The following is a 26,728-nucleotide window of genomic DNA, read 5'->3' as shown; positions in this document are numbered from 1 at the left end:
GCAGCAATAATTCATACTTGCAGTTAACTGATTTAATGATGCTTTCTTCTACAAAGGTTCTTAGATTAAAACACACACAAAACAAAACAAAACAAATCCCAGCAGCCTAGTGGAAGAAGTCCTCCGCACGATCTATCCAGCATGTTAACTGAGGCTGACTGAGTCCTGAGTGACAACACCTGATCTGTATGACATGTGAACACAGAGCAATGAATAACCAAAAATCTCTCAGTTCAATCTCATCTCCTACCATTTTTAAAGAATAATTTAAAAGTTGAATTCCACCTTCACTGTTTCAACGATCTTACCCTGTAATTTGCTGAAGGTATTGGTGAGCTGTCAAACAGCAAAAACAGAAAGTAAAGTATCTAGATAATAAACCTCAACTGAAATTAGTCTTTGAGCAACTGAAATGTTACTTCATTAAGTTCTTTTTAAGAAAAAAATTCCTTAGAAGGCCACATTCTTTACACACCTTTTCCGAGTCAAGGTAACAAAATCAGTATTACTTTCAGCTTAATAAGAATTATTGGTGGTGCCAAGTAGGAGACCAGCTGTTTGTTTTTTAAACTTAATATCATAAACAGTCTTTTAAATTAATATAAAAGTTCTCACGACAAGCAAAATGATGGCTAAACTCCATTTTAGACTCACGGTAACACCAAAACAACTTTAAGAATGTAAGACAAACTGAAGCTAAATACTGCAGAGGGAATTTAAAAAGTCAGAACTGTTAAGAAATTTTGAAGAGAAATGCACTATTCTCACATAACTTGAAAAGGAAATGGGTGATTCATCAAAAGTCTAGATGAATCCAGAGACATGTTCATCCACTGATGTTCTACAGTGAACAGGGGCAGTTGCACAAGAAGTACACATAAAAGCTAAGCTTAAGAGTTGTAATTAAGAGTATTTTATATTTAAGCTCGGTAGAGGAAAAATTCAAATGAAATTTTTAAAGTAGAATCTCTTTTTACCTTCTTTGGTATTTTAGCCATTAAACATTTATTTAGGAAAACTAGAGGCATCCAGTTCTAGAATAATTGGGCGTTTATATATGAAAAAAATCAGAAACCAATTAATAGATCTGTCATACACAAATACATATATAAACATTTTATTTTAAGTTTTTCACTTCAATTTAAATCATTCCATTATGAAAACGTCTTAATTGAAGAGAGAATATTTCTTCAAAACTCTAATTAAGCAGAGCTTTATCCATTAAATTTACAGCAACAGAGCCTTTAGAAATACATAATTCTTCATTTTACAGTAATACTTCCCCTTTAAAAAGTTGTCATAGTTTATCACAGATTTAAAATACAAGGCACCTAATGCTAGGAAAGGATAATACAGTTTATGTAGTGTGAGTGAACCAGACGTTTCTCAAATATGGATTCTCCTTAAAGTCCCACTAAATTTACATGGACACATTTGCATAAAATTAAGCATTTTTTCTGTGTTGTTAATTCGCAATATTCTATGAAACTCAAAAATATAGTCCGTACCTATTATAGGCAGCTTACTTCATCACTTTATCTGTTAAGAAACACTGATCTATATACTTAAATGATTTCTTGAAAACATTTTCATAATATAGTCCAGCATTTAACAAATAATATGTGAAAATAAAGTCTCCAGAACATCAGAATTTTATTCCTTGATTAGTTCAAATTATTTCAATCAGCTGAATTCCTTGAGATGTGTAAGGCAGGTTGGTCCTTTAGAGGGACTGTGGATTGGAAATTCCTATAACTGTAGTGATATGTACACAGCTACATAGCAAAGTACTTCATTATGAAATGAAGAAAACAGATATGAGGAAAATATATTTTAGAGTTCCAAAGAACTGAAACTGTTATTTTTCAGACTAGGCACTGAAACATTTCCTACAAAAACTTGCCAGAGATTGTCTCTTCGCTGCATAATGTTCCATTATCAAGCTAAAAATAAAAACAAACACACAATCATCATTAGTTTCCAACTGTCATAGCCTTAATTTTCTAGTTTATATTGCAAAAAGCAAATTATCTTAACATTGAAAAATATATCACAGTTTATGTACTTAACAGCTGGTTAGTGGAACTGGAGGTGAGTACTAAAAACTCACAGAAGTTAGTTCCATACTAATGTCGAAGGCGGACAGGCAGCGCTGCTTTAAGACTGCATAGTAACCGTTTTATCCATGGCATACTCCACCATTACCTCACGGAGACAAAGACTCCTGCCACACCTGTCCTTTACACATTATTGTAGTCCATCTTCACTATATCCGCATTATCTAGCTCTCACTTCCAAAAATATTGAGTCCTCGCCTGGGTGGAGTGGGTATGAGTGTGAACATGGGAATAATGCACAGCATACTAGGGAGAGTATGCATACATTATAGTACTAAAAAGCTTAAAGAATAACTATATGTATTTTTTTTAACTTGAAGATGGCAAGTAAACATATTTAGTTTCACACTGTCCCCAAAAGCTCAGTAGAAGGACAATAAAGGGATTTTTTTTTAAAGGAATAAATCACATGGACAAAGAGAAGAGCAGAGACAAGAAAACAACAGCCAACCAGATAGCTCTAAAAGGAGGGGTGAAGAAACAACTAAAAACAGGAAAATTAGCATGGTTTACAGAAAAAGCAGTTAGACATTCAGATGCCCTGCCTTACTTTTCACAGCTCATCAAGTGCCTCTTCTCCATCCCAGGAGAAGATACGAGGTGTATTCTCTAAAAGGGGTAAACAGAGGGTCTCTGGACTGGGGAAAGGCCAGGCACAATCCAACATGACTCAGGTAAAAGTAACATTTATATAATCATAACAAGGTAACTAGCTATCCAGAAGTATACAATAACTATACAGGGATTAAGAAGTGGGAAGGCAGGCAAATGGGGCGGAGGCAGAGGAGGGAGAAACTTGAAAGTAATCTATTCTCATCTACCAAAGTGGGAAAATCGACTGATGATGCCTAAAGGGGGGGGCGGCAGGGATCAAAACAGCTGAGAGTTTAAAGTGCTTCCTCAGAGTAGGACAAGAACTGAAGCAGGACAGGCAGTGCGGGGCAGGTGGCAGATGCTTTGTACAAAAAATCTGTAGAATTCTACTCTCTGAACTATGTGCACGTATAACCATCATAACAATAAACGCTAGAATAAAAAATGACCAAAGAAACCCAGAACCAAGACAATTAGCCCTAGGTTAGAGGTGAATTTGCCATGAAGACAGTGACACTTAAGACTCAAAGACCAATTTGAGTGCAAGGAGTCGACAGGAGTTGTTCAATGTTCTAGGTGAGGAAGGGAAGCTCAGTTGCTATCAGGAAACATTTCAATATAAAAGGACCTGAATCTCTCGAATTTCAGTAATTTACTGTGCTCTCTCACTCTAAATGAATACATAACCACTTTTATACATGCCAAAAATATATGTTGGATGTATTTCAAGCATTCATTCAGTGAAAGATAAAATATCATGTACTCATTTGTCATGTCATAAATATAAAAGATAATATTTCTTAAAATTTTTTAAGAATGAGGAAATGTTCTTGAAACATTAAGTGAAAAAACACAAAGAATCAGGATATCCACTATGTTAGTTATGGAAAACACAGACACATATATATAGGAAAAAGACTGGAAATACACCAAAATAATACATCTTTTACTTTTATACTAGGGGAAAAATATTTTTCTAAAATGTATCATTACATAAAATGATGATTCTTAGCATGAATAAAAGTAATAGTTAAACTTGGCATCATTTCATCTGCACACAGTTTAAACTTACCAAGCATTTAATACTTCCTATAAGCTTAAGAGAGGGACTACTGTAATCCCATTTCACAAATAAGAAAACAGACAGGTTAATAACCTTGCATAAGATCACACAGCTAGTACAGGGAGAAGCTAGAATTGGAACCCAGGCAGTGTGACTCTAGAGCTTGTCCCTTACCCTCTAGACTATACTGCCCCTGAAAAAGCTAATTAGGAAAAACCAATTCTGTATTTGATCATTACAGGAATAAAGAACCTTATTCAATACTAATGCTAGTTAACATACAAACCTGGACTACAGACAACAGCTAACTAGCTCCATCCTCCTGAGAAACACCGTGCATAGGAATCAGACTCTCGCACTGTTCACTGTCTTCTGGAACCCTTAAAAAAAAAAAAATTAAGACAATAGTTAAGGAAAGCTTTAGAACTGAAAGGAGCCCTTAAAAATTATCTATTCCATTGTCTGAATCTCTGAGGTCAGAACTAAGATTAGGGCAAGATTTCCCAACAACTTGCCCCAAGTTCTTTTTTTTTTTTTTAAAGATTTTATTTATTATTTGAGAGAGAGAGAATGAGAGATAGAGAGCACGAGAGGGAAGAGGGTCAGAGGGAGAAGCAGACTCCCTGCCGAGCAGGGAGCCTGATGCGGGACTCAATCCCGGGACTCGAGGATCATGACCTGAGCCGAAGGCAGTCGCCCAACCAACTGAGCCACCCAGGCGCCCTCAAGTTCTTTTTATAATAGAATATAAAAATAAAAATCTTTTCAAAAAGAAAGAAATTGAAAAAGATTTGAGGCAGTGTTATCATATTTTATTATAAATTTTATTCACACCAGTGAAAGTTTTCAACATTTAAATTCATTACAGCAAAACAGTAAGCACTTAGTTTTACCTATAAATCAAAACATTTTTAAGTAGTTGTTTTACCACCCAAAGGATCTGAACAACTTATTTTACCTGGCATAGTACACATACAAATTATAATCTTTTATTATTTCTTCACAAAATGTCTAAAAATTAGGCCAGCGTATGATTTCCAGTTTATTTAGCAAGGAATATATTTTTTAAAACTTATATTGGAACCAAACCTACCTCTGAATTCGATGTTTTCTGCATATAAAGGCAAAAATTCTTCTGATTCCCACCATCACAGGATCCCAATTATTATAATGGCATAAGAGAGTCACAATAAAAAATGAAAAAAATACAGGGATAGCGCCTGCAAAAAATAACCAAGAAAACTGCACCTAAAAATAAAAGAGAAAAACAAAACAACCCACAATTATTAAGACAATTTTCTCCTTTATGTAAGTTTTCCATTTGTGAGAATCTGCAGGAATAAGTTAAAACACTGAGAATACTAAGCACTGACAGTATATTATTATGTTATTATCAAATATGAGGATTCAGAACTTCAATGTATGATTCCACGTGCTTACATTACCAAAATACATCTTGCTTAGGAAAAGGCCTAAAGGAAAGCCAGAAGGCATGCTTTTCATTTATTAGGTGTAGTACATCTGAGAGCAGAATTACAAAACGTTAAGCTTTGTCTTCCACATCACAATGCCCAGTTTTTCTTTACTGATTACTGCTGACTCTCAAGTAGATCCTCCCCACTTCAGTTTCTAAAGTCACCTTCAAAAACTCACATTTTTAAAAAATATGTTACAACATGCTGTGATATGCTGTGATATATTACAGTTCCTTCCTGAAGACAGCACCAAAAACAGATAAACTCTTAAGTGTAATTTTTGCAAACCTTTTATTAACAATTTGCAACAAATTCTAATCCTGACTCTTAAAACTAGTTTGTTTCTGTAGTAACAAATGAAAAATTTCAAAAGGAAATCATGCTAAGTAAAATAAAGATGACAAACAGGACTACTTTTATTAAGTAATGTGAGCCAGAGAAGACAAGCAGCAAGCAGAACCCCAGTGGTGAGGAGCCCCTCAGATATCATCAAAATCCATCATTTTATCAGGAAGAAAATTAAAAATAATGAGATGCCATAAGGTGAAGAAAAAAATCATTCTTTCCTTTTATGAGTTTACCTTTACCATCTAGGTTCAGCAAAGATCAAAAACAATTGTCAAAGAAGACTGCACGGATTGAGACTTACTGCAACCCACTGGTGTGATCTGCTTTCAAATAATGATAAAAATAGTAACTCCTATCTTTAAAATAGGAAAGAAAAACTGTTTTTGCCCTCTTTAAGTGTTAAAAAAAGTGAGGTTTAGAATCACAGGCAAGACTCCCTCTGGTGGGTGCTACTCTATTTCACAGCACCATTAGTCAGAGTAAAGGGGTTTTAAGAGAATATTTTTATGAGGGACTCAAATGCCTAACATAAGAATAATCACTGACAACTTGTAACATGCATGTCCTGCTTGTATGATACACACACAGGCTGTCAGTCTAAGACCCAGGAAAGAGCAGTTAGTAAGAGAAACTAAAAACCCTTCACATTGTTATCAAATTACGGGTATAACATATTCTGGGAATATGTGCCAGAATATATATATAATCAAGAAAAGCCACGATGCACTTAAAGTGCACCCAAGACCAGAAAAAGTATTAAAACTATGACTAATGAGAGTTAAAAATGCAGATATAGTTGGTAAGAGTGGCTTCATGAATATTCAACTAAAACCCTACTTTATAACTGAGTAAAAGCAAACTTTGTAAAGGTAGGTAAAACCCTCCCTAGTTGACTGTTAAAGTTCACCTGTAACAATGCAGTTATTTATGTTGCCACATAATAAAAAACGTCTAATTGGATTTCCAACAAGCTATGAAGACAATTTTTCAAAATGAAGACATTTATTAAAATATTGTCTACATTACAAAAAATATCTAAAACCTGAATATATCTGAATATAAATCTGAATATAATCAGAGATGCTTCCTATCACACAAAATATCAATTATATTAAATAGGTTAACAATTTATTTCAGGCACGATAAAAGATATTGATAACTGCTAAAATTTTAGAAACTATATATAAATACAGTAGGCTATTAGAATCAAAAAACCCCATGAAAGTAGATTTCTCCTGTTTTTTGTTTTTTTCACCTGGTTTATTTGAAAGAAAGAGACAGAGACAGAGACAGAGACAGGGACAGAGAGCAGGAGCAGAGGGGAGGAGCAGAGAGAAAGGGAGCTAAGCAGGGACCCCGACGCCAGGCTGGATCCCAGGACCCTAGGATCATGACCTGAGCCAAAGGCAGCTGCTAGATTGACTGAGCCACCCAGGTGCCCCTCTCCTGTTTCTATTACAGCTCTGGGGCACACCCTGTCACTTTTCCCAGAAGGTATCTTCCTACCCTCAATTCCCACCCACCAAAGGCCCACCTCTGACTCATTTAACTGGTTGTCTAATTCTAGATGTGAAGACAATAGAGAAAGGCCTAGTTACGTTTTTGTAATTATTCAATCATTTACTTATTTTCATTTTCCCTTTTCTTGTGTTTTGCCCTATCTTAAAATATTTGATTAAACAAATTACATAATCATTTAATAAAATTAGATCCCCTGTGACAGTTTAAAAAAAATCCTAAAATTAACTTTCAATTTTTATTTTTCAAATCTGCAAAAGCTGATGTTTTCAAAATATAGTACAGAAACATTAATTTACATAGCAGTCTACCAAAATCCTCTAACAACAACACTTTTCCAGTTTCACTAGAGCAAGTTTGATTGATATTCAAGATCCTGAGATGTGGGAGCACCTGAATATTATTCAAATCTGTAAAGAATCTAATGACGTGTAACTTTAGTGTTATGTCCATTTATAATGTTCACATTCTTTGAAAATGTATGGTACACAAGATAATTCTCAATTAAGGAGAAGCTCTCTGTTTTTAACCATGACAAATAAATAAGAATTTACTGAGCCATGAAACAAAGTAAATACCAGCACAGAACTGTTTTTTAAGTAAAGAGAATACATATCACTTAGACTACTTTGCCTTTATCCTAAGAACTGCACAAAGATCTAAAGAAAAATCGCTTTAAAAATCTGATTATAACTTCTACATATTATAAGCCTTTGGGCTTTCAAGTATTTCCTCTTCAAAATTTTATTAAACCAAACCACATACACACATACACCCACATACCATTTTGTTATTTAATACTTGGGAGTTCAGGGGAGCCTGGGTGGGTCAGTCAGTTAAGCATCCGACTCTTGATTTTGGCTCAGATCATGATCTCAGGGTTGTGTCACTGAGCCCCGTGTTGAGATCAAGCCCTGTGTCAGGCTCCAGGTGGGCGTGGAGCCTGCTTAAGATTCTCTTTCTCTCCCTCTGCCCCTCCCCGCTCGTACTATTTCTCTCTCTTAAAAAAACAAAACAAAAACTCAAAAGTTTGTAAACTTTGAACTGTGTGATAAGTGACTACATCTTTTAGTACTGTATATATGGGATGACTCTTTTCTCTGTTAACCCCAGAAGCACTAAAAAAACTCCTCCCTTCATGCTGTGGGGAGGGATTCTCTTTTCCATGATGTTATCATTGCCAATGTTTATCATAAAAATCCCTGCATCTTTGGGGCACCTGGGTGGCTCAGTCGCTAAGCATCTGCCTTCGGCTCAGGTCATGATCCCAGGGTCCTGGGATCGAGCCCCACATTGGGCTCCCTGCTGCGCGGGAAGCCTGCTTCTCCCTCTCCCACTCCCCCTGCTTGTGTTCCTTCTCGCGCTGTGTCTCCTTCTGTCAAATAAATAAATAAAATCTTAAAAAAAAAAATCCCTGCATCCAGACCAGGATATCATAGAAGAGGGACAGAGCACCTGCCCTCCCAAGTCCAGACAGAAACGAGCATTTGCTAAGAAACATTATTCCTATGTTGCTCATATCTGTAATAGTATCACAGTATTAAGGAATCTTTGGAATTTATCCTAGAAATCAAACCACCACTACTTAAATAATAAAATATATCCCATCCCCTATTCTATACCACTGACTTACCAATGAAATGTGGAATAATCAGCTCCAAAACTGGAGAACTACATATAAAGATACTGTCCTTAACTTAGAAATTAAGAAAAAAAAAAAAAAGAAAAGTTAAAAATGTAAGAGATTATTCATTTCTTTGGTACTTTTGATATATCTATATAGTAAAGCACCTTAGAGAGGCAGAGCAGGCATCAACTATTATTCATGGTTGTACTGCTTATAATTTAATCACATGCCCTAACTTTCATTATCTCCATTTTAAAAATTCATCTAAAATAGGGGTGCCTGGGTGACTCAGTTGGTTAAGTGTCTGACTTTTGATTTCAGCTCAGGTCACGTCATCAGTATCATGAGATCAAGCCCCACATGGGGCTCCACTCTCAGCGGGGAGTCTGCTTGAGATTTTCTCTCTCTCCCTCTGCCCCTCCCCCCACTCATGCTCTCTTGCACATGCTCTCTCAAAAAAAAATTCATCTGAAATATCTAATAAACAGTTTGCCTTACCTTTTGCATACACATGTCAGCTATTATGGACAGAGGTATTGTAAGGCTTAGTGCAAGTGTGCCTATCAATGATGAGGTAAGAAAGCAGCCCCTAAAAAGGAAAAAAAGAAAATATACATTTCCATATTAAAAAAGTAAAGCAACCAAAGAAAATACAGGCATGAAAGATCAGGAGTAAAGACAAAAGCTTAGGACAGACTGAGACACAAAAGTAACTATGATGATTCTTAAAGTTCACCTTCAAATATAAAAAATCCAAATATGTAAGAATAAAACTGTCCAAGTACTTTGTGTGTGTATATATATATATACACACACACACACTTATGCTATTTTCAAGATATACTTACAGATATTAATCAACTTCAGATGTACAGCTTCTATTTCATTAATATTTTTTATAAAACTGTCAAAAGAGTTCTTAAAGTTTTGTGATGATACTTAGCTAACAAAGAAAATAGCTTTATTAAACTGCAGGACAATACTTCACAAAACAGACTTTTAAGAAAGTGATAAGCCAACTTACGAGTCTGTCACCAAAGCAAAAATATCTTACCCTCATGAAAACTAAAATAGTCTTCAGATCTGTGTTGCTCCTTTCGTTTGGCTTAGCATTGAAAAGAACTGAAAATGTTTTAAGGATACTTCCTTGTTGCTTTCCTTTTTTCTAGCAATTGTCCTAACCAAAACCTAAGTTCTTCATTTTATTTTCACCTTGACCTATCAATGTTGGTATCAAATTCTGAAATATCATTCTGCACATTTTATTTAGTTGAAGGAAAAAAACGAAAGGAAGCATTATACCAAATAGATAAGCCATTTATACAGACTAATAATTTGAGTGTATAAAAAGAAAAAAGGGGTGCCTGGCTGGCTCTGTCAGTAGAGCATGACACTCTTGTTCTCAGGGTCATGAGTCTGAGCCCCACACTGCAGGCAGAGGAAGGAAGGAAGAAAGGAAAGAAGGAAAGGAGGAAGGGAGGGAGGGAAGAAGGAAGGAAAGAAATTATAAGCCAAGATAAAACCAAAATGTATATAATAAGGACTACAGACCCATGGAAATTCTAGACTAGTAAATTCTAGCTCGGTGTATGACAGAATTAATACTGTCCTGCAATAAAAGAGCCTATCTCTCAATAAAGTGTCACTCAACATATTCAACAGAGACTGTACCATTAGTTCTTATCAGTACAGTAAAGAGAACTCAAGCGTTAGTGGTTCCTACTACATGAGCTGCTCTGTGAAAAGACAGTTCAGGAGGTCAATTTTTTTTTAATGTGGCGTATGTTCTTAGAGATTTATAACACAAAGTACAATCATGAAGAGTCTGAAACAAGGTATTAAGAAGAAAACTGTTTGACTTACACCAGCTTTTCCCAATTTAGGTGATGGTTGAATCCTTTTGTCATCTATTATCATTTCAGGGACACACTTTAGGAAATGCTGAGACAAGAGAACTAGGTGCTATCATTCAACATCTATACAAATGGTACAGTATATGGGTTTAATAGTGCACCTCAAATTTTTTTTAAATAAACAATGAGTGACAAACTACACATCTTTAATTTACAAAGAAAGCTCACAACCACACTTTGAAATCTGTAGCTTACTACTCAGCACTTGGATTATGTATGCTTAAATTTCCTGTACTTTTTATAGGTAAACATACAATAGCCCTGATCCCCCCCCAGCAAAAAAGGGAATCGTCCTACATGCAGATTATAGCTTCTGATTTAAATGTGTATTTTCTTATGATTTAAAAAGATGTAAAATATATAGAGATATGCTTCTTACACTTGTTTTGTTGCCAAGAACACCCAGAATTTAAGGGATATGTTTGTTTCATTACTGACTGATTTACTGCTACTGAGCTGTCACCATTAGTACTCTTAATCACTTGAGTGTCAAAGTATATCTGAAAAATAAACCTTCTTGAGGTCCTGAAAAATCCATCTTAGGTAAGGATGGATTTATCATAATATAGGACTACAAGTGTCCAATTTAACTATTCTACAATACATACTCATATACACAGTTGGGAATATAAGTTGTGTTCCCTCCATGGGGAATGATACTGCAATTCTCTATCAAAATGTAAAGTCCTTATGACTGACTCTGTGCGCATTTAACCTACAGAACACTTACATATACATGCAAAGATATATATAGGAGAATATTCAATGCTATTTTCTTTACAAAGCAAAGAACTGGAAACTTAAAATGTCTATCAATAAGGAACGGGTAAAACACATTATGTTCTACCCAGTATGTCACATAATGGATTGGAACATAATATACCAGAACACTACACAGGCTTTAAAAAATGAATTGAGCCTAAGTGCTGATATGTAAAGATTTACAAAACAATCAGTGAAAAAAAACAAGTACAAAACAATATCCATAGTATGTTCCCATTTGTGTGTTAAAAATAAGACAAATTGGGGATGGATTAGGAGACTGATATACACTTTTGCATGTATAGAAAATTTTGTAGAAGGTTTAGAAGTTAATAATGGTTGCCTCTGGGAAAAAGGAACAGAGATTTAAAGTGAAAGAGAGATAAGACTTCCTTTTCGTTGTATACCCTTTTGTATAGTTTTGTATATACTATTCTTTTCATTCTCAAAAAATTAAATTAAAAAAATTCCAAAACATGTTATTATTTATTTAAATGGAAAGTTTTCAAGGGAGCAAACTAAAAAAGCTCACACAGAGGGATTACATGTCACAACTCCTACTTGATCATTCCCTAAAGCCTACATTAAATTCTGCTAAACATAGTAAAACTCTCTACTGTATATGTTTAATTAAAACTGTAGCTCTCAATAAAGAATGAGCATTTTAATATTTGTAGTGACACAGTCCCGGTTTACTATGAGTCTTAATGTCATACGCATCATAATAAACCCTTCTCTAGTCTAACATCCAAAGAAAAATTTAATAATTGCTTTCAAATATATTAATTTGCCTTGAAATTGTCTAATTTAAACTAAAGTTCCTAGAAAACATGAACCTGTATTAAAATACAGTGAGTACATAATTGTAGTAAAAAATGGTTGAATATCAACAATCCCTCATGATTCAAGAGTTCAATCAAAAAACTACCAGTAAGTAGTTCTATCTGTTCAGAACCAAGAGTAGGGAGAGGCAAGAGAAATGAGAACAAAAGGAATACCAGAATTGATAGTAAAGAAGCAACAGGATGAGAGAGAGTATATGATACATATTAATATAGAAAATAAAATATGCAACTCTTTGCTTAAAAAAACTGAGCACCTAAAATATACATAATGAAAGATGGAAGAATGAATGAGCAAACGGATTCTGATATCAAAGAGTTTTAGATCAGCAAAGAAATTTAAGTACATAAATTAACTGCAAAATAAAGTATATCTTTAAGTACTACATGAAAGGGAGTAAGTGTGGAAGAATATGAAGAAAACAGAGAAATTTCCTTAATTGAGGAGGGCGAAAAGTACAGGTAGAGCATTAAGGAAGTCTTCATGGAAAGGGCTACTCAGTCTTTTGCAAGGGAAAACTAGTCAGTAGTCTTAATTGGCATATCATAAAATCCATTTAGGAGTTTAAGTACAATTTGTGGGTTTTTTTTCGGTTCCTGTTAGACAGAAACATGACTAAGTATCAAGCACTGTATTTGAAAGATTTCTTAAATTCCATACATGATATTGTCTTCAAACTATTTTAGGGTCATTACCACATATCAACATATTTGATATAACATTTCAAAGCACGTTAACATCTCAAATTAATCAGGGTTTAGGGTTACATATCTGGCTCACTTATATGAAAAGTCCTAAGAATAAATAAAACAAAAAAAAGTCTATGAACAACCAAACATTCCAAAGTCTCTTAAGTTCCCTAGATTCTCACTCAGAACTCATGTTATTCATATTTAGAATATAAACCTCCATTAGATAATGACACCTTTCATTTATATAACATCTACTTTTAAAACACTTCTATAATTTAAGATCATTTATATGCATCCATTCATTCAAATATTTATTCAACAAATACTTATTGAGCTCCTTCTATGTGTAAGGTATTAGTCTATACAATCAGTGCACAGATGTTAAAACACAAAGTTCCTGCTCTAGTGGAGTTATTAAAATAGTGTGAAGTGTGTGTGTGGGGGGGGGGAAGGTGCACAGAAGGAGCCATCAGAAGACAGAAGAAATATAAACGCTTTAACTAACCAAAAGTCCATGAACGGGTATCTAATAAATCATAGGGTAATAAACAGTACATACCACAACCACAGGAACTCTGAGAGAACTGTTCCAATAAGGCCATTAATGATAATGCACATCAATACTACTTTATTGGGAAACTCAAAGTCCTCAAATCCAGTATAATGAAGTAAAAAGAAACCTGGCCATAAGAGCAGCAGATTAAACAGACCTACAAAACCTAAATATGTATAAAAGAGACAACAGTTAGTAATTGAGATTTAAATTTTTCAAACTTATAACTCTATAATTAGAAAACATTAGATCTTGCACAAAGCGTTCCAACAGGTTTCCTTAACTGGAACTTCTGTTTCTTTCAGTCAGATGTATAGATAGCTCAACAGAGAACACTGTACTAGCAACTGGTGGTCACTGAGTCTTCAAAGTTCAACTATTTACACTGCACGGAGCAACTACTATGGAATAAACTACTTAATTCAAAAGGAAAGGTTGTTAACCTTAGCTACTAATAAGTTAGTGTCTTCAAACTTTAAGAAATAACTGGTATATCTGTGTGTATGGATATGCAGCCTAAATTAATTATGAGGAAGTAGAGAGTCTGCTCTCTGATTCAACTCATATTTATGTTTAAAGCGCCTGTGGTATTGCTGGGAATAATGGAGGAAGTTTCCAAACCAGATACATTCTTGGTTCTTGCCTTCCAGGTGCTCATAAGCTAACTGGTGAGATAACATACATACACAAATAGCTCAACATAGGAGTCATATAGACTATCTGTAAAGGAAGGCTATAACATTTAGTGGTCAAAAATGTGTGCTCTGCAGTCTGACTGCCCTGAGTTCCAATCCCAGCTCCACCATTCACTAGTACTGTAAATCTTACACAAGATGTGAAACCTCTTTTAAGCCTCAGTTTTCCAATCCATAACTGTAAAATCATACTTAAATAGATTACTGGGAAAATCAGATGAAACACTTATAAAATATAGCACAGTACCTGGCATAAAAAGTTAGTAAAGGTAAGCTGCTATTATTATTAAAGAAATATAAGGTTACATATTACTACGTGTGAATACAAAGACTACAAAGGAAAAATTTACAATTTTATAGTAATTTTTATTGCACTTCCTATACAGTTGAACATCACAGATCCATTAGGTAACTATAGAGCTTTCTTAAAAGAAAGTTAAATTACAGTAAATACATATTTTATATTTGTTGCTAAATAATAAACTAGAATTTAGGATGCCTAGTTAAATCTTAATAGGATTGGAGCATCCGCTCCCTATCTGCTGCTAAAGACTTATAGCCACCCACTGTCTCTGAAGAACTGTCTTGGAGAGCAAACAAGCTTGCCTTTCCCATGAAGTTCCCACCCTCTACAGCCCACAACTAACCCATGAAGGATGCACAAGGCCACTCTCATGGCTGAAATCCTAATGGCTCAAGGCCAGAAGGTCTCTGAGGGGTACCTAGACATTACCTGCTCCTTCACCAGCCCCCTCCACTTCCTGCTCCTGACATGCCATGAACTGGGCCAAACCTCAATTATACATGAGCCCACATGGTTCTTTCCCCTTCTCCATCCTGCTTTTCTTACTCCCTTGTCAGTATTCCCTGCAGATTGCCCCTCAATAAATCACCCATAAGAAATCCCTGTCTCATATCCTGCTTCTGGGATACCCAATTTAAGACATCTAGTGATAAAAAAAAAAAAAAACCAATAAAATGACACATACAAAAGGGACTCATGACCTGAAAAGCTTACACAACATTAAAAAGTTGTAATTAAAACACCAAAATTTGGCATTACCAAAAACCAAATCTAGTTTGGGGTCCCTGGACTATATCTACGAATATAGTCTACGGAATCCCACATAAATTAACAACCTTTGGACCTAAAGACAAAGGTCCCAATTGCTTCCACCTATTCTCCAGATCCTTCAGAATCTGGCCTGCATATCCTCCTGTTCTTCCATAAAGTGAGCCTCCAGTCCAATCACATAGACCTACACACTGTTCCCTGTTATGCTCTGCTCTATCCCCATGCCTAAAGAACCCTCCACAACCCAATCCTAACTTTTCTAGTCCTGCCTATTGTAAAGCCCACATCAAATCAATACTGTCTTACATCATATATGAAGAAGACCAATTAAGTTACATGTCTGCGTGTACTGTAGTAACAGTAAACTGAACAATTTTTCCTGAAAACTGCCAATCTTAAAAAAAAAAAAACCAAACACTCAAAAAATATTAGCATTTCATTCCATTCCAAGTGGAATTTCCTATGACTCTAAAATAAGACATCACTAAAATTACCTTCGTATTTAAGGTATATTAATTGAATTCCATACTTAAACTTGAGTGATCACTTGGTCTGGCAGCTTTCCAAATGTTTTGTTTCTGTTAATCTTTAAGTGAAGATATTCAAACTTTTTTTTTAGCAGAAAAATCTTTTCTACAAATTATAATGCAAAAGCCCCACAAAACAGAGCTGTTCCAGCTGAAGCAGGAAAGGACTCCAAGAACCAGAACCACGCATGCAACTCCACCTCTTCCCACCCTTCCCAGGATCCTCTGCAAATCACTTTGAAAGTTACTCATCTAGTCCAATTTGCTCATTTTGCAGATGAGTATGAAATCAATGAAATCAGAACAGCCATATTCCTGGTCTCCTGATTCCCTATTAGCTGCACATTGAACTTTCATCACCATGCTTTTTTATCCATTGATACACAGGTATCTTTTGGAAGACATCTACAGATATCCAACAGAGAGCACAAGTTGTTTACTGAGCTGATATCAGGCAAGGAAGAGCTTATAAATCGTATCAGGTATTTTATTTACCAAAATTAAGAACTGATGCCAGAAACTACAATTGGGTAATTTGAAAATCTGTATCATAAAAGAGTCTATATCTTAAATGCAAATGGAAAGCCTTTAAATGGCCCATGAGTTTTAATGAACAGTACACAGACTAGAATAGTATTATACATATCATTTGGGAGCAGTTTCTCCAATCCTATGCTTCTAACAATTCAAAAATAGCAAAACGTGTAATACAACACGTATACTCTCAATGCTTATAATAGCATAATTCTATCATATCAATGAAGAAAATATCTGATTCACAGGCTAAAGACATGAATGCAAAAAAGGCACTAGGAGGAATTTCTTTCTTGACCTCACACCGAGGAAACCAGCATTCCTTCCGAGGTACACAATCATGCAGGGCAAGGTATGAGAAAACACTGACTGGACTTCACAATCTCTAAAATCTGACGGTTTTAAAGAATCATAAGGAGAAGGAGAGAAAGGCTTCCTTATTCCCTCCAAAAACAAAACCCTAAGTTAACATTCAAAGAAAGTGGCCTCACAGGTAAATATATTCTTACCAAAGAACATTGGAATATCCAACTTATCTTCTCTGTCTACTTTTCTCTTAATCATAACAATATAGACAGCATAGAGCATGGCTCCAACAAGAGACCAAATGGAACCTGTAAAAATCAACATGAGTTAAATCATTTGTTCATTAACTCATTCAACACACACTATTTAAAATCTATGTGTCAGATGTGACTTCAAGAAGTACATAAATATGAAGAGATAAAAGTAGATCCCACCCCCTCCCATGTCCTCCAGGAGTATAGGACGTTTAAAGAGTGTTTAAAGAGTGAACAAACCCATGCAAAAACATCCAATGATCTAGCCAAACATGCATGTTATAATATTAAAACTCATATAAGTAACACTTTGGCTTTTAATTTTGAAATGCTACTTCATATTTTCCCCTACATAAACAATTTGGCACCTGACACCGTCTGGCCTAACAGTATTTCTTTCCATCCCTACACCATTGCTTATACAGTCCTCCCCACTGTGACCTATCATCTTTATTATATATTCCACTACCGTCTCCAAGGCCCAGTTAAAGTTCCCCCTTCTGCCACAAAGCATCCTCTTCCTCCTCCACTGTTTCCATCCTCCTTGTCTTCTATTTTAGACCATTTAATACTTACATGGTTAATTATAGTATTATTTATTCTCTACTGGTTTCATTTTGTAAATCTCATATAATGATTAAAATCAAGAACTCCTTGAAAACTGCAAACACATTACTTATACTTTTTAATGTTCTAAAATATCTAGCATAATACAGGGTTTGTAGTATAGGCATAATAAATACTGGTTCTCTTAATGTATTAACTCATTCTCAAAAACATTTCAGTAAGCCTTTAAAAACAGCTGAATTAATGTGCTGTCTGCCAAGTGACCACATTTAATACTTATTATCCAAAAGTCCAATGTTTTATTAAATCTATTTTAAAAAATTATTCTAAAACATTTTCAAAAAGCAAAAAGAAAGCCTGCCAATAAATTCTCACACATATACAACAAATACATGTTTTGTTTTACACATAATAAAGCTGCTCTGGGTGAGAAAGAGGTGATACAGTTCAAGGCATGGCTCACTGGGCAGTGACCAGGGATGGTTTAGAAAGCACCTCTCCATTCAATGAACTTCAAATATCTAAACGAAGTATCCCGAGGGAAGCCATTAAGCTGGGTTCCCTGATTATCTTTGTTATTGTTTAATCTAAACAATGGATCAAAACTGAATGTTCACCATAACAGTAAATGGTTCAGGTAAGAAACATGAGTGAATCACAAAATTAGTGGGTGCAAATATAACAGAAACAGGGTATTTGTATAGTCTCAAAGTATCTCCCCACAAGATGCATATTACTTACAAAGAAAAAAATTAATAACTTTACACTGGAGCAACCTGGCAGACACCAACTTAAAATTAACTAGTCACTAGTAACGGGACAATACTATGTGCCTTCTGATATGATGTATTGATCAGGACACTTCTAATATCACTTGCATGGCATTCTTACCAAAAATACATAACATAAATTTTACCATAAGGAAGTATCAGACAAAGCAAAAGTGAGGAACATGCCACAAAACAACCATATCCTTCAAAAGTGTTAAGGTTATAAAAGACCAACAACAAAAAAGACTGAGGGACAGTTCCAGATTAAAGAAAACTAAGGAGATGAAAACTAAAGGCAACAAGTGATGCTGCACCAGAAAAAGAACATTAGTGGGAAGAATTGTGAGATGTGAAAAGGATATACATACAAACTAGATAATTTAATCATAATCAATGTTGGGGTGCCTGGGTAGCTTAGTCGGTTAAATGGTGACTTGATTTCGCCTCAGGTCAGGATCTTAGGGTTATGAAACTAAGCCCACATCAGGCTCAGCACGGGGCATGGAGCCTGACTAAGATTCTCTCCCTCTGTCCCTTCCCGGGCCCTGTCTCTCTCCCTCTCTAAATATATATATATATATATATATATATATATATATATATACACACACACATATACATATAATCAATGTTAATTCCTGACTTTTATAACTACACTGCAGTTATGTACATAGCAGAGAATCTGAGTGAAGGCTATATGAGAATTCTATGAACTATTTTTGAAATTTTTTACATTATTTCCAGAGGAAAAGTTAAAAAAAGACCCCATTAGTGCCCGCCCTCCGTGTGTGTGTGTGCACACACATGCACACAAGGACACAAATAATGACATGCACAAAACTTTCTTGTATACCCTTAACAGAAAGAATGCAGAGACACATACTTACCTATTGTATCTCTTCCAGCAGATTTTTCAGACCCTGATAAGTTCACCAGCACAACACCGCCAATGCTATGGGAATAATAGGATTACTGATGAGCAAAACAATACACTCCTTAAAAAGGGCTAATAATAAAGATAAAAATTATTTACAAGTGATCTAGACTACTTTCAAAACTGGGGAAAACTACAATTCCCAAAGAATTTAGTGATTTAATTAATATCTAACAGTATTAATGGGACAGTATAAGTGCTATACTTGTATTCACTTAATTCTCACGAAATGTACAAATTACCTTATTATAATAAAGGTATTATTGCTACTACCATTACCATTTTACACCTGAGAAAACTAATACACAAACATACAAAGTAACTTGACCAAAATCACATAGCTGGGACTGAAACTTTGCCAGTCTGCTTCTAGGTAAGTATTTTTACCTCCTATGCTACCTACTGCTTTTCAGTTAAGGAAGTAACCAACTTGTCAGCCCTCTTCCAAATTTTTTTTTTGAAGATATACATATGGTATATCCATACACACCTAGCAAGAGCACTAACTCTTGCCTACCAATAAAACCTAAATTAGCAATAAAACTCTCCTTAAATGTTTAAATGATTAATTAATGGATGAAAAAAAGACTGAATTAAAGATGTAGAGAAATCAGAGATCATTCATTCACTCAACTGTTATTTATTGAAAAAAAATTTTTAAGTTATTATTTATTGAGCTAAGCACTGTTACAGCTGCAAACAAAACAGATGTGGTTCCTGTTCTCAGGGAGCTTATACTGTCTTTCTATTTCTATGCATCTTGTAATTGTACATATTTTTAAAGCAGATAAAATAGTGTTAATTTTTTTAAAAGCCAGTCTAATTCTTTCACCTAGTGATCCAAAAAACTAAGTGACATAGGAGAATATGAAAAAAAATTTTTTTACCTTATGGAATTATATCATAAGTCAAATCTAGTCCTTACATTAAGTATTCATGTGTCTCAATTAAATATTATAATTTTCTGTTAAACAATCATTGTTTAAATTCTATTTAAATAAATAATAGTTAAAGCTATTATTTATTGAGCACCCACAACATACCAGAAACTAGAGGTTTCAATTTCATTTAGATAATAATAATCACAATGACTAAATATATTGAGCACCTATTATACACCAGACACTGTTCCAAGCACTTTTAAAGTTTTAACACATTTAATCCTCATAAGAATCCTTTGAGACAAATCTTACTAGTATTCCCAATTTACAGGTGAGGAAAGAGGCAAGAAATTTGCCCCAAATTGCAAAACTAGTAATCATGGAGGCAGGATTGAATTCCAGGTAGTTTAGATGGAGAGTACCCTGTCTCTTGAAGTGAGACTTTTTAGCTTTTAAGAAGATTTCCTTCAAGATTTTTGCTATGTCAAATTGTTTTTATACCTCAGAAACTGAATCTCATTGTATAAGGTTATTTCAAAACAAAGTATAAAACAATGTTCAAGATAGTATTAAGAACATGTAATAAATACACAAAAAAATTCTAAGTAATAATTTTTCTAGAACACAGGTCAAGCAAACTTCCTTAAAGGAACAAATAGTAAGCATTTTAGGCTTGCAGACCATATAGTCTCTGTTGCAACTGAACTGTCATTATGGTGCTTAAGTAGCCATAGATAATATACTAACAAGTGAGAGTGGCTATATTCCAATAAAACTTTAAAAAATTAGGAAGCTAGCTAATCTTAGTCCACTGACCCCTGTTCTAGATCTACTTTAATGAACTCTGTCAAAATATTTACAAGTTTAACATTTTATAAGTATTTCCTTCTTTTTTAAAACTTATTAATATAGTACAAAGAGAAGTTAAAAATTTGCATGAATTCTGAATAAAGTTGAATAAAACCTCATTTACTTCCCCGATACAAATATATTTCCCCAATACAAAAATATGTTTGGCTAAAACAATTAGTCAATCATGCAATATAAGAAACTTCTAGTGGTCATAAAAACTAAATAGTAAATTAGTTGGTCAACCGGCCTACATCTGGAAACTACCATGGTTATATCTATAAAGGAAAAACACATCATAATAAGAGTACCTCAGTCCCCATGATAATCATTTTTAATATACATTCCCTCCAAACTTTAAAACAAGGCTGGAAAGTAGATACTATCATCATTTTCTCATTAAAAACCCCTCTCAGAGAGTTTAAGGGAACTGACAGAAACAAAGAACAAAGCTCTGATTCAAACCCAGTTCTGGCAGCTAAGAAACATTATTCTCTCCATTAAATCATTCTACTACCTTCTCTGATTTCTAATTTTTTCTCAGTAAAAACAACAGCTTTATCAAACCGACACATCTTTTTTGGGTATTGTTGGTAAGCAAAGCCCTAGGCTAGACTGTTGGTGGCACAAATAAGTATAAAACAAGGTCCTGGCCTTTAAAGGTTTATAATCCACAGAAAAGACATGACAAATACAAAGTTACAAAAAAATAAAAGACTTAAATACAGTTATTGACAATACTAATGTTATACAGTAATGCAAAGTTGCCAAATGATTTATACAGAAAATAACTGAAAGATCACTTGAGGCTGAGCCAATCAGAGAAGACTGCATGTGTGATGTCCAGAAGTAGAAGTAAAACCCAAAACCAAAACAAAAAACGGACTTGTTTTAGGAAAAGGAAATAGGGACTTGGAGGTAATGAGGATTAAGTCGCCACATTAAGTTAAATGTAAGCATCAGTACAATACATAGTATTATACCGTCTGTCCTCCCATGAATGGGAGCCAAAGCTGCCTTGGGATCCTTCCAGTTACTCCCCCCAGGAACATTTAGAAAACTAGTTAAGGATGTGACACAGGCTGAGCAGCATGCTGTCCATATAAAACCTTTTTTTATCCTTATCTTTCTCTGCCTATACAGTATACTATAATATAAACTATCCTATGTCACTACCAGAAAAATTTTAAACAGAATTAACTAGCTATTATGCTATATTCTTACCTTAAAATTACAGCTAATAGTTTAGAAAGAGTGAATCTATCTCCACTGTTACTTGGAAACATTGCAGCAAGAATTAAGGTAAAAAGTCCTATAAGGAAAAAAGATACATCAGGTTAAATACTGTCAAAAACAGCCTTTAAACTAAAACCAATGCTTATTTTAACAATACAGATTAAGTATAGCCCCGTTTACTTTAAACTAATAAGACAGTGAAATTGAGCACTCAGAATAACATTATGACCTCATCATAATCAAGCATGTGTGCTCAAGTTGTTTTTACAGCTTCAAAAATATTTCTCCTCTCCCAGATTTGGAAGATGATTCAATATTAAAATAAATATCTTTCATAGGGTAAATTATGGTTCTGAAATAAGCAATTACATTTAGCCAAAGGGTCTAGAAAAAGATCTTCAGAAAAAATGTGAAAGGAATGACTATAATACAAAGAACCAGCCTATAAAACCTCAATGTTGTTATATAAAAATATACCATAAAATAAAAGGAATATAAATAGCACAATACCACAGCATAAAACTACAAATATTATGTAGTTACAATACACTAACGTACATTAGAATGAATGTAATAATTTGTAATAAGATAAAAGTGTGTATATGTGTGTGTATATATATATATATATATATATGCGCGTGTGTGTGTGTATACATATATACATATATATAAAAAAGAAATAGATTTCAATTTATAATGTAGATTTTGAAGACAAATTTCTTACCAGAAGTTGAGGACAAAATATTAACTATAGCAACTTGTGTGTCTGAAAGTGCTTCTTGATATGACAAATTTGCCAGAAACCACTAAAGAAAAAGAAAACAAAGTGAAACCTAATGAATGACCTGCTTATATCTGTCATAATTTATAGGCCCCTCCTTCCCCCCCTAAATATTTAAGAACTTTTAAAAGTTGCTTTCTATTGAAAAATCACAGACCTAAAAAGAGGGCATTTATAATTAGATCTAAGATCTTTGCTATTCAATTTCGCTTAAGAAATTAACAACAGTTGGTTAAAATTAGCATTCAGTTTTTTAAAAAATGAGAGTAAGACTGAATACCAAATCAACTTTAAAATTTGCTTTATCCAAACATTTCTAGCATTCTATTAAAGTTTATCTAAACCAAATTTAAATTTGGGGAAATTCTCAAATATTAAAATATGTACAGATGAACACAGCATGATGAGAAATCTATTGAACAAGATCACACCTATGGGGATGGATCAAAATAGCAAGCTAGGTAGACTGATATATAAAAGGACATAATCGTTTCGGAAATTTAAAAGTGTCCAATGAAAAATGTGATTTTGCTGGCTAATTATGATTGTTTCTCTGATTCTCAGTTTGGAGATATAATACAGAGTTCTCATAACTGGATATAATTAAAGGAAGTTTTCCAATGATAAGGATTTTTTTTCTTTTGCTCATCTAGGCTAGGATATTCTTATATTCTCAATACTGTGCCTAATACGATTTAATGAAAAAGAAATAAGCCCTCTTTTTGATGAAGCCTGGTGTGTGTGTGTATGAGAGAGGTTCCAAAATTCATATATTTTCACTGCTATCAGATATCTAAAACATATTACCACAACTCATCCATTTTTCTGTTGATGGATCCTTTTGGACTATTTCAAACAATGCTACTGTGAACATTTTACTGCATGTCTCCTGGTGCATATGTGCATGAGTGTCACTAATATACACACTAAGAAGCAGACTGCTGGCTCCATAAAAATAAATTAACTGCTTATCTAACTGTTCTTGGCATCACTGTTACTTAAACATAATCATATTCCACTGAAGAATAGGGCAGGGACTTAAGACAGGGACATCTCTTGATCTCTCTCAGAACTTGTAGTTAAGTGAGTACTATAATTAGCATTTACACTTCAACGAAGCAACAAAGACATATGCTCAGAACACTGCTGGAAGATAGCAGATAACTGAGTTTAGTAGACTCCATTTAGTCTACACTGTACCCAAGATGAAAGCCAGAGTAAAACTAGGGCAAAGTGATTTTGATGCCGTCTGTAGTCCTCCTACTTCCTAGATAATTTCCCTGGACTTTCTAAACAAGAAAATGAGGTAGCAATTGCTAAGATGAGCAATATCAAACATATATGAAGTACTAGAAAAAAGAATATTCTGCTCTTAATTATCTTTTGGAGCTCTATCTTCAAGACCAGACAATACTTATAGGGTGATAATTAGCTTTCTTGACCCATTTTCCTTACCACGTTAACACATAAATACTGTGCTCATTTTCTAAACAATCTCCACTGGTTTCTGCTAATGCACAATAAAGAAATAAAGACAGATCATTCAGGTAGCAGACATTCAAAAATCCTAAGAAATCATCATTAGCTAGAAACTCTTTCTAGAAAAACCTTTCTGTACTGCACCTCTCCCCATTCTCTGGTTCTCAAACCCAAGGCACTCTCATTACAAAAGAAGACCTATCTAAATTACCTTCCAATAAAAATTAACCTTACAATGTTTCCCTTCATTATTCCACAGTTGAGGACAACCACTTACTAATAAATAATCTTTCAAAAATAATTTATATATTTCATTATTTCATGAGTGGTAATTTTAAATTTATCATAAAAAAATTCTAGGTAAACACTGTATGACCTAAATTATATTCTACAGAGAAAAATTAAAATATCGTAAGTGCTAATGAGACAAAAGATATTCAAGGAGGACTGACAAATACAGGAATTATTAACTCCTCTGCCCTGCACTGTACAATCACTAGCCACTAGCCCCATGTAGCTACTGAAGAACTGAAATGTGACTAGTCTGAATTGAAATGTTTAGCAACTAAAATTGAAATAAAAACTGAAATTGAAATGAAATGGAAACTAAAATAGAAAATAAAATGCTTAGAATATTTGGTACTAAAAAATATAAACTATCTCATCAATAATTTTTGTATTGATAACATATCAAAATATCTTTCATACAGTGGGTTAAATAAAAACACAGTATTAAAATTAATTTCACTTGTTTCTCTTGATTTCTCTTTTAAAAATTTTAAAAATGTAATTAAAAGTTTTTTTCTAATTGTAGAAAGTTAAAAAACACATATGATACCTGCATTTGAGGCTCATATTATATTTCTATTGAACAGCACTGTTCTAAACCTTATCAACGCTTATCACTCTTAAGTTAGGTTTCCAAAAAGCTATATACCTGGACTATACTACTCTGACTTTCTACAGAAATGCCTTTACTAAAGACTAATATAGTTTTCTACTCTTGTAACTTACTAAAGGTTTTTTTTTTTTTTTTTTTAAAGACTACTGAAGGTGGAAGCACCCAAGTGCAGACCAACAATGAATAGATAAACAAAATGTGGTATATCTGTACAGTGACATGTCTGTCTTTGGCTCAGGTCCTGATCCTGGGATCCAGCCCCGCTTCGAGGCCCCTGCTCAGCAGAGAGCCTGCTTCTCCCTCTGCCTGCTCTGCCTACCACTTCCCCCTGCTTGTGCATGCTGACAAATAAATAAAATCTTAAAAAAAAAAAGGAAAAACAGTATATGATTCCACTCATAAGAGGTACTTAAGAGTAGTCAGATTCACAGAGACAGAAAGTAGAATGGTGGTTGTCAGAGGCTGGGGGAGGTGAGAAAGGGGAGTCATTTAATGGATATAGAATTTCAGTTTTGCAGGATGAAAAATGTTCTGTTGATAGGTGGTTGCCCAACAGTGTGAATGTACCTAATGTCACTTAACTATACACTTAAAAATGGTTAAAATGAAAAAAAAAGGTTAAAATGGCAAATTTTATAGCATGTATATTTTACCACAATTTTTAAAAGGTTTTTTGTATGCACATACGTATCTGTAAATCAGCACGCTATATGGAATAGTACCTATGTAATGTATTTATGTAACACATTCTCTCGAGTTGTGAGTTGGGAAAAAAGTTTGCTTTATCTAATGAAGGGAAATATTTCCTTTTAATAGACAATAAGCTGTATAATTCAGGAAGTTTTCCTTTTTGCCTTTCCTTTTACCAATTTATCTAAAGATGAATTGTGTGCTCATTAGAAGTAGCTTTCTTTCTTTAAATCGGAGAGTTCCTGATATAATCATCCCATTCCACAGCCGGCTTCTTTCCACCCCCCCCCCACACACACACTACCTGTTTAATCTCTTATCTTTCCCCTTTGTTTTTAACTTTTACTATATAGATGTTTTTATTATTCTTCACCTCAAGTGTCATTTGAAAATTAAGTAACATATGATAAATCTTAGTCTTGCCTTACATTCATTTAAAACAAGCAAACAGAAAAAATAATTAACAGCATAATCCAAATGTATGTCTTTAATTTTAGTACATATGTAATTATCATAACTCACAATGATTTTTTGATTTGTATTGGTGAATATATTAATTAAGGTATCACTCAACTAGATGTTATTCAGGAAGAGGATGGAGAAAAATGGGCTCTGCAATGAGGCAAAACTGTGAAGTAAAAAAATCTTATAATCAGGCGAATGATACTGACATTAGCACTGCATTACCTGGTGTTTAAAAAAGCTCAGTATAAATTTAAATCTTAAAGGCCCATACTAAACAAC

The 26,728-nt window shown here is 34.1% G+C and overlaps 1 protein-coding gene across 3 annotated transcripts in view; it reads right to left on the bottom strand.

The window, feature by feature from the left end:
• Window positions 1-1,103: 1,103 nt before the first annotated feature.
• Window positions 1,104-26,728, bottom strand: part of SLC35F5 (solute carrier family 35 member F5) — a 37,814-nt gene continuing 12,189 nt past the window's right edge. For 2 of the 3 annotated variants that reach the window (XM_027589720.2, XM_027589718.1), the window contains 9 exons: window positions 22,858-22,939; window positions 22,122-22,209; window positions 19,121-19,185; window positions 16,846-16,950; window positions 13,512-13,671; window positions 9,241-9,331; window positions 4,868-5,022; window positions 4,061-4,154; window positions 1,104-1,943 (listed from right to left, as the gene is read on the bottom strand). In XM_027589720.2, the coding sequence (XP_027445521.1) occupies window positions 4,079-4,154; window positions 4,868-5,022; window positions 9,241-9,331; window positions 13,512-13,671; window positions 16,846-16,950; window positions 19,121-19,185; window positions 22,122-22,209; window positions 22,858-22,939 (822 nt within the window). In that variant the 3' untranslated portion in view covers window positions 1,104-1,943; window positions 4,061-4,078. The remainder of the gene's footprint in view (window positions 1,944-4,060; window positions 4,155-4,867; window positions 5,023-9,240; window positions 9,332-13,511; window positions 13,672-16,845; window positions 16,951-19,120; window positions 19,186-22,121; window positions 22,210-22,857; window positions 22,940-26,728) is intronic. The other variant, XM_027589719.1, reaches the window with a different exon arrangement.

Source organism: Zalophus californianus, chromosome 3 (assembly GCF_009762305.2).
Source record: "Zalophus californianus isolate mZalCal1 chromosome 3, mZalCal1.pri.v2, whole genome shotgun sequence".
NCBI lineage: Eukaryota > Metazoa > Chordata > Mammalia > Carnivora > Otariidae > Zalophus > Zalophus californianus.
This window is presented reverse-complemented; position numbering and strand designations above follow the sequence as displayed.